At 47.6% G+C, this 8,537-nt stretch overlaps 1 protein-coding gene across 4 annotated transcripts in view; it reads left to right on the forward strand.

The window, feature by feature from the left end:
• Positions 1–8,537, forward strand: part of Arhgef2 (Rho/Rac guanine nucleotide exchange factor 2) — a 57,247-nt gene that overhangs the window by 10,493 nt on the left and 38,217 nt on the right. For all 4 annotated transcript variants that reach the window (XM_050166383.1, XM_050166381.1, XM_050166382.1 and 1 more), the window contains exons 2-3: positions 2,682–2,986; positions 4,555–4,690. In XM_050166383.1, the coding sequence (XP_050022340.1) occupies positions 2,682–2,986; positions 4,555–4,690 (441 nt within the window). The remainder of the gene's footprint in view (positions 1–2,681; positions 2,987–4,554; positions 4,691–8,537) is intronic.

Here is an 8,537-nt window from a genome sequence, read left to right on the forward strand (position 1 = left end):
GTAGCTATGGTTCCTGTCCTGGAACTAGCTCTTGTAGACCAGGCTGGTCTCGAACTCACAGAGATCCGCCTGCCTCTGCCTCCCGAGTGCTGGGATTAAAGGTGTGCGCCACAACCACCTGGCTTCTTTCATTTTTTTAAGACAGAGTTTCTCTGTGTAATAGTTCTGGCTGTCCTGAAACTCACTCTGTAGACCAGCTGGCCTTGTACTCATAGAGAACTGCTTCCTGAGTGCTGGGATTAAAGGTGTGCGCCACAACCACCTGGCTTCTTTCATTTTTTTAAGACAGAGTTTCTCTGTGTAATAGTTCTGGCTGTCCTGAAACTCACTCTGTAGACCAGCTGGCCTTGTACTCATAGAGAACTGCTTCCTGAGTGCTGGGATTAAAGGTGCACACCACCACCACCCAGCTAGGAACATCATTCTCTTATTTTCTGAGACAAGACAAGAAAAGAAAAGAAAGAAAAGGAAAGAAAAAGAAGCAAGCCCACCATCACGAGGTTTAGGAAGGTTGTGCTTACAAATCTAATGGATTTCAAACCCCAATCTCACTGGGAGAAAGCAAGGGCTTAGCTTTGCTCTACAGCGCCCCCTGCTGACCCAGTTACTCTAAGTTATTATCCTATTACTGTCTGTGAGTCAGTGGTGAGACAGACTGTCTAGGGCTGTAGGAGACAGGGTTAACGCTTTTTCCTGCTCAGCCCGCTTCCTCTCGAGGGCCTATTTTGGAATCTCCTAGCTCTGTCACCAGAAACAGACCTGTGACTTGATGTGACCTCAGTGCAAGAGAGCCAGCCGGGGCTGTTCCCTTGTCTCTTGAGCCATTTCCTGAGCTAAGAGGTCAGGGGATGTTGGGAGGGCGCTGGGAGCAAAAAGAGGACAAAGAGAGCTAACTCCTGGAAGGTCCTCTGACCTCCGAGTGTGCACCACATCACACATGCATAAACAAACACATAGACCCACTATTTACCCACACATACCACCATACCACAGCGCGTGTGTGGAGGTCGGAGGACTTCCCTTCCCTTCCTCAGATCCCAGCCACCCTCCCCGCTCAGAGTCAACCTGTTCCTCCTGTTTTGCTTTCTGGAGTCTCCCAGATAGTCACATGCACTCATTTCACTGATAGACAAAAGCCTTTTTTTTTTTTTTCCTGAGACAAGGTCTCACTATGTAGTCATTGGCTGTATGTAGACTGTGCTTGTCTTAAATTCCTAGAGATCTTCCTTTTCCTCACCCATCCTGGCCACAGGCTTTGGATGAACTTTCTCTTGTAGCATTTGGTAGTTATGGAGGCATTTTTAAATTGTGCTTTAGTCTGAACACATGTATACATACACACACACACACACACACACGTATGAACACCTAAGGACAGAAACCGTATCTGCTCTTCTTAGCATGGCTTCCTACCATATAAATGCTCAATGGATGGAATAATAATGAACAAACAAGATCTTCTTTTAAAGTTTTTCATTTTGAAACAAGGTTGCCCACAGCAGCCTCGAACTCTCAATTTCCCTGTTCTGCCGTCTGAGCACTCAGATTACAGACATGAGCCACCACGCTCAGTAAAGGTCTCCAATGTAGAGAACACTGGACTAGTAGCCAGAAAGTTGTCCTACACTCAACCCTGCATCCTCCGGCTCTGCCACAGCGGGGTGGGGGCGCAAAGAGCCTGGTTGCTGTGTGTCTTCATCCAGACTGTCCTTTCTATCTTCATTTCTTTCTTCTTCCTTTCTTTTTTTTTTCCCAAAGATTTATTTATTTGTTTATTTGTTCTGTCTACATGGCAGGCAGGCCAGAAGAGGACGCCAGATTCCATTCCAGATCTGAGTTGTGAACCACCATGTGTTTGCTGGGAATTGAACTCAGGACCTCTGGAAGAGCAGCCAGTGCTCTTTACCTCTGAGCCATCTCTACAGCCCCTCCTTTCTTCCTTCCTTTTTTTTTTTTCTTTCTTTCTTTTTTTTTTTTTTTTTTTTGGATTTTTGAGATAGGGTTTCTCTGAAGTTTTTGGTGCCTGTCCTGGAACTAGCTCTTGTAGACCAGGCTGGCTTCGAACTCACAGAGATCTGCCTGCCTCTCCCTCCCGAGTGCTGGGATTAAAGGATTAAAGGCATGCGCCACCACCACCCGGCTCTTTCTTTCTTTCTTTCTTTCTTTCTTTCTTTCTTTCTTTCTTTCTTTCTTTCTTTCTATAGGATCTCACACCTTTAAATCCCAGCACTTGAGAAGTAGAAGCAGGCAAATCTCCATGAGTTCGAGGCCAGCCTGGTCTACACAGTGAGTCCCAGAACTGGCTCCATAGCTACTGAGAAACCCTGTCTTGAAAAATAAATAAATAAATGAATAAAAAGATAGGATTCCATTATATAGTCCTGGCTGACCTGGAATTTGCTACAGGCAAGCCACAGTAGCCTCGATCTTGCTGAGACCAGTCTGCCTCTGCTTTTCCAGTGCTGGCGATGAAGGAATGTGCCAACCATTCACAGCTTCCTTCTTTTTTTAAAGACAGGGCCTCACCCTTAGCCCAAACTAGTACAAACCTCATGCAGCCCAGCTTAGCCGGCCCCTACTCAGGGCCATCCTTCTGTTTCAGCCTCTTTAAGGTCTGTAGCACCATCCCTGGTTCCAAGGTTCTAGAATGCTGCTCACCCTTCTCTTTCTTCTCTGTTCAGAGCTGTCTCCGTGTACCTTCCATGAACAAATCGGCCCCAGAGGAGTCTCTCGTAGGTGAAGGCCCAGTGTCCCAAGGCCACACTCAATGCTGCCTGTCTGAAGTTGAATCCAGTCAGCAGCTGGAGGAAGAGGAGGTCGAGGAAGAGTTGGGGAGAAAGAGAAAACAGAAACAGGAAGACAGTGATGGCGCCCACGCCTCACCCCTTAGAAGATGTGGGGCTTTCCGCACCCATAACCACACCAATGATTTCTTCAAAAGACACAGTTGGGGACCTGACAAGGATTTACAGGACCCAATGAGCAGGTGAGTCCCCAGGGCACCTCCTGACCCCTCCCTTCCCCTCTCAAAACCTTGGAGAAAGTAATAGACAGATCCTGGTGTCTTCGCCCCACCCCCTTCTCTGCCACTGATTTCTCTGGAGAAACAAGGGTCTCTGAGAAATGACTGAAGCTTGGGAGAATCAGGGCCTGGCCTGTGATGAGCCCTGGCGAGGCTAACCAAGGGCTCTCCTCAGTGGGAGTGGGAGGGAGGGAGTGCTGAGTGGGTCCCCTTTGAGTTTCATAGTCCCATTCGATGGTGTCAAAAAATCTGGAGATTATTATGTAACCCAGCCTCTCCTTTTTACAGACAGGAAATGGGCCCCGAGAACTTTAGGTTTCTTGAAGGAAGTTGGTAGTGTTTCCCCAGGCTCGGTCACCCTACCCATTTCAGGCAAAGGCCGACTCATGTCCTGGATGCAGCTGCAGCCAGCAACACCTGGAGTTTTATGCCTGGTAGTTTGTTAGTTGTTTTTGTTTATTTTTGTGACAGAGTTTCAGGTAGGTCAGGTTGGTTGCAAATTTGCAATCCCCCTAATCTCCTCTCAAGTGCTGAGATGACAGACATAGGCCATCATGCCTGGCTGGGGACAGCTGCCTTACTCAGAGCTCTGCATGTGCTTAGCAAGTTTGGGGAGGGGGACCCTCGTGTTCCCTATCTCCTGGAAAATCCCTGACCACTTCCCCAAAATAGAGGAAGTAGAAAAAGAGAAGGTGGGGAGGGGCTTATCCCCGTGAGGGTCCAGGGTCAGCCACCATCAAGGCACGGACTGTAGACAAGCCCTTAGCTCTGGTGAGTGGTTCAGCATTCTTCAGCCCTTGAGCATGGGCACAGGGGGCTTTGCTGAACAAGGGAGATGCCCCCTGGGACTTTGCCCCAGCGTTGGTTTTGTTGTTTTAAAAAATATTTATTTATTATGTAAACAATATTTTGTCTGCGTGTATGCCTGCAGGCCAGAAGAGGGCACCAGATCTCATTACAGATGGTTGTGAGCACATGTGGGGAATTCAACTCAGGACCTTTAGGAAGAGCAGGCAATGCTCTTAACCACTGAGCCATCTCTCCAGCTCCCCCACCCTCCCCAGCTTTGGTTTTGTGGGAACTTGGAGAACAGCAATGCCTTCCCACAGGCCTGGATGAACATCTCGAGTGCTTTCGTGATGCCTGTCTATAGTTTTTCTGGATGTCTAAAGTATCACCCACCCTTCACGAACAGATGTTAATTCTGAGCCTCAGATGCAGAGGGAAGGAACGCTGACTTCTTCCATAGCTGAGTAAGAGGGGAGGCTGTCATCAGAAACCAAACAAGGAGAATTCAGCTAGCCCTTCCTTTCCTTTCTGGAGGACAGTACTGCTTTTGTACCAGCAGGGGTCGTTCTTGTCTGAAGCCCGCTGTGCCAGCACCGAGCTCAGTTTGGGTTTGAGCTGTGCCTATGCTAACAGGAAGGGCTGGGCTGGGACCAAACAACAAGGCTGGGCTGAGGAACTGTTCGTTCCTGGTGCCCATCACTGACTACTGGCTACAAGGGCGGTGGTGGCAATGTGTGTTTCAGGAGGAGACTGCAGTCCTTGGGATGCCCAGGTTCCCAAGAAGACCCCTTTCTGCAGAGCCACGAGGAATTGGACACCTTTCTGGGAGCTCAGCAGCAGCAGCAGCCGCAGCTGTGTGGTCAACCCTCCTCCCACCCGGTATGACAGACCCTGGCCAGGCCACTGCCTGGCTTTCCCTCCTGACCCTCCCCTGCCAGCAACCACTCTGGGCTTCTTCTGTTCCATCAGCTGCTGAGTCTCTCTGTGCCCAGACCTGGCTCTGGCTCCATCTGGGTCCATCTGAATCTATCTTCTGTGGCCCTCTGTCTGCTTTGTTGAGTCTGTGTGCACGCCTCCGATGCTTGGGAGCCTGCCTCTGTCTCTGTATTGATACGGGTATCTGTCCCCTTCCCTTACTTATAAGACCTCTGTCCCTCTGGTGGCTGTAATTACTTCTTTCTGTGGGCCCCACATTTCCCCAGAGTTGGAACTGAACTTACTATTGTGGGAATAAACTCAGCATCTGGTACCCTGAGAGACACAGCAACCCTCTAAGAAAATCTCAATAGAAACAGCGATTGAGAAAGGATACAGAGCCTCGAGTGTAGGTGAATACCGGGGTCACTGTATATCAAGAGAACCCCTGGATTTAGTCCCCAGCAACAGAGGAAGGGTGGAAAAAGAAGCTTTCCAAATGGGGAGCACAGCTAGTAATGGTGTTCCCGGCTCTAAGACCACGGAGGCTGAGAGCAACATCTGACACACAAGCCAGTGGCCTGCACTCCAGAGAGCCTCAAGCCTGTGCTGAGATCCCCTCCTGAACTACCCAGTTGCCCAGGAGCCCAATCTGACCCTCAGTGTTGTGAAAGAAAGGGTTGGCTGGGAGAAAGAGACTATGTCCACCCTTTCAGGCAAGTAGCAGGACCTCATCTTACTCCGGCTCCTGGTTTCCTCCACTCTGCTCTGGAAGTTTCCCCCCGACTCTCCCATAAGTAAAGGGATAAAGAGCAGGTTCTCACTGCTAGATCTTCTTCACTTGGCAGTTGGTGCATTTATCTCATCTTCCCCAAATCAGAGCTAAAGCTGCCTTCCAGTCGCAGTTGTTAGAAGAAAGGCATTGGGCTGCCCGAGCCAGAGGCTGGCCCTCTGATGTGAGTTCAGGAAATATTTTCTCTTTTCTTTTCCTTTTTTGTTTCATCCTTCTTTTTTTTTTTTTAAATATTTTATTTATTTATTATGTATACAATATTCTGTGTGTATGTCTGCAGGCCAGAAGAGGGCACCAGACCCCATTACAGATGGTTGTGAGCCACCATGTGGTTGCTGGGAATTGAACTCAGGACCTTTGGAAGAGCAGGCAATGCTCTTAACCTCTGAGACATCTCTCCAGCCCCCTTCTTTTTTTTTTTAATAACTTATTTATTGGTACTTTATGTGTACTGGCATTTTTGCCTGCATATATGTCTGTGTGAGTGTCTGTCAAATCCCCTGGAACAAAAGTTCTGAACCACCATGTGGGTGTTGGAATCAAACCAGGGTCCTCAGGAAGAGCAGCCAGTGCTCTTAACCACTGAGCCATCTCTCCAGCCCCTCTCTTCTCTCTTCTCATCTGACTGTCTCCCTTGTTGGTATCCCAAGATGTCTTCTCACCCTGGAGCTCCCCTATTTGCTGCAGACCTCTCCTCCCCTCATCTAATTCTTAAGGCCTTGCCTTAATAGTCTTTTTGCCTCAGGGTTTGGGGTTCTTGTTTTTCTTCCTTGTGGCATTCCTCCAAAGCCTGCAGACCAAAAGTCTGACTCAATGAGGGTTAGATAGGGGCTGCAGATGATATCTATAAGCAAAATCTCATTCCAAAATTGATCTTTTAACACTGTGTGCAGGCGCACGTGCCTGTGTGTGCGATGCCTGGCTGGCTGTGGGGTGCTGGGACCTGAACTTTGGCCCTCGCACTTGTGTGGCAATCATCTAAGCTGCAGCTGTCTCTGCTCTGCAGCTGGCTACAGCCACTGATATATGCTTCAAGTTTCCCTTTGTTTTTGGTTTTATCTCATTATTTATTTTATTAGAGATAGATCTATTTTATATAGCAGACTGGCCCTCCAGTCCTCCTGCCTCTGCCCTTCCTAGCTCTGGGACCACAGGACACACCACACCCGGTCTTTTCTGTTTTGTTTTTGTGTCTGGAGACTATGTAGCATTAGCTGGAGTGGAACTTGGCATGTAGACCAGGCTCACCTCCAATTTGTGACGATTTCTCTGAGTCTAAAGAGCAAGGATTACAGACATGAACCACTATCCCAGCTCTGCTTTGTTGTTTTTAAAATATGATATTTACAAGACAAGATTTATAAGGATCAAAGCCAAAGCCGAAACCCTTCCCATCCCACGACATCACCAACAAACCCTTCCTCCTTGCTGACGGCTGACAGGGGCTGTCCTGGAACTCGCTCTGTAGACCAGGCTGCTCTGGAAAGGCCTCCCAGAACCCTCAGGCTGCCTCTGCCTCCCACGGGCTGGGATTAAAGATGTGTGCCACCAAGCTTAGATTATCTTTTTTCTTCTTTATTAACATCTATTCATTTTACGTGCCTGGACATGCACACACATGCTACAGGGTCTATGTGGGAACCAGAGGACAGCTTTCGGGTGTTGCACTCCACCCACTACCCAGCCTTTAAGGCTCACACTTAGGTTAACAGGCTCCACCCACTGAGTCCTCTCTAGTCCTTCCTTTCCTTCCAACCATAGGTAACATTATGATGAATATTTATTATTTCCCTTGTCAAAAACTGTCTTAATATGAGTGTATATTTTTTCTATAGTGTAATATGTCTTTATTGATTAATTTAAAAGCAATGATGACATACTTTATGAAGTTAAATCTTGCTCTTTCTTGTGTGTGGTGTTTGAGACAGTCTTGGCTGATTCGAGCTTGTGATCTTCCTGCCTCAGCCTCCTGTGCATTAAACTTCACGGGGTACGTCCTCGTGCCCGACAACATGGCTCACGATGATGTTGTTATTTGTCTTTTATCTCTGTGTTGTGGCAAATTGTTGCAGTCACTCACTTGTATTTTATTTATACTTCATTTCTGAGATAGGGTCTTATGTAGCCCAGGCTATCTTGGAAATCTCTGTGTAGTGGAGGAAGACCCTGAATTCCTGATCTTCCAGCCTCCACCTCCCAAGTTCTGGGATATTAGGCATAGACTGCCATGCCGGTTTTCTCTGGTACTAGGGATGGGAACCAAGTCTTGGTTATGCTGAGCAAGCACTCCACTGGCTGGGCTACATAGTTTATTATTATGGAGGTCAGAGACAGCCACCTCTCCATGGTTCCCGGGATGAAGTTCGGTGTGTGCTCACACAGAATTTATTACTGATCACTCTTTCCAGCCCTCGTTTTGTTCTAGAAATTGTTCCTTCTATTTTTTTAAATATTTATTTTATTTATTTATTATGTATACAATATTCTGTCTGTGTGTATGCCTGCAGGCCGGAAGAGGGCAGCATATTTCATTACAGATGGTTGTGAGCCACCATGTGGTTGCCGGGAATTGAACTCAGGACCTTTGGAAGAGCAGGCAGTGCTCTTAACCACTGAGCCATCTCTCCAGCCCCTGTTCCTTCTATTTTAATTCCTCTTCCTTCTTCTTCTATTGAGAGAGGTCTCTCTACTGTGTATCTCTAGCTGTCTTGGATCTCACTCTGGAGACCAGGCTGACCTCGAACTCAGAGATCTGCCTGCCCCTGCTTCTTGAGTGCTGGGATTAAAGCTATGCACTACCACGGTGGTCTTAGTGTATTTTTTTCTTTCTTTCTTCCTTCTTTCTTTCTTTCTTTCTTTCTTTCTTTCTTTCTTTCCTTATTCCTTTCTTTCTTTCTTTCTCTCTCTATTTTTTCTTTTTTTTGAGACAGAATTTCTCTGTAGCTTTGGATCCTGTCCTGGAACTAGCTCTTGTAGACTAGGCTGGCCTCGAACTCACAGAGATACACCTGCCTCTGC

The sequence above is a fragment of the Alexandromys fortis genome, unplaced genomic scaffold, assembly GCF_014885135.2.
Source record: "Alexandromys fortis isolate MF-2015 unplaced genomic scaffold, M_Fortis_MF-2015_v1.1 scaffold_152, whole genome shotgun sequence".
Classification (NCBI taxonomy): Eukaryota; Metazoa; Chordata; class Mammalia; order Rodentia; family Cricetidae; genus Alexandromys; species Alexandromys fortis.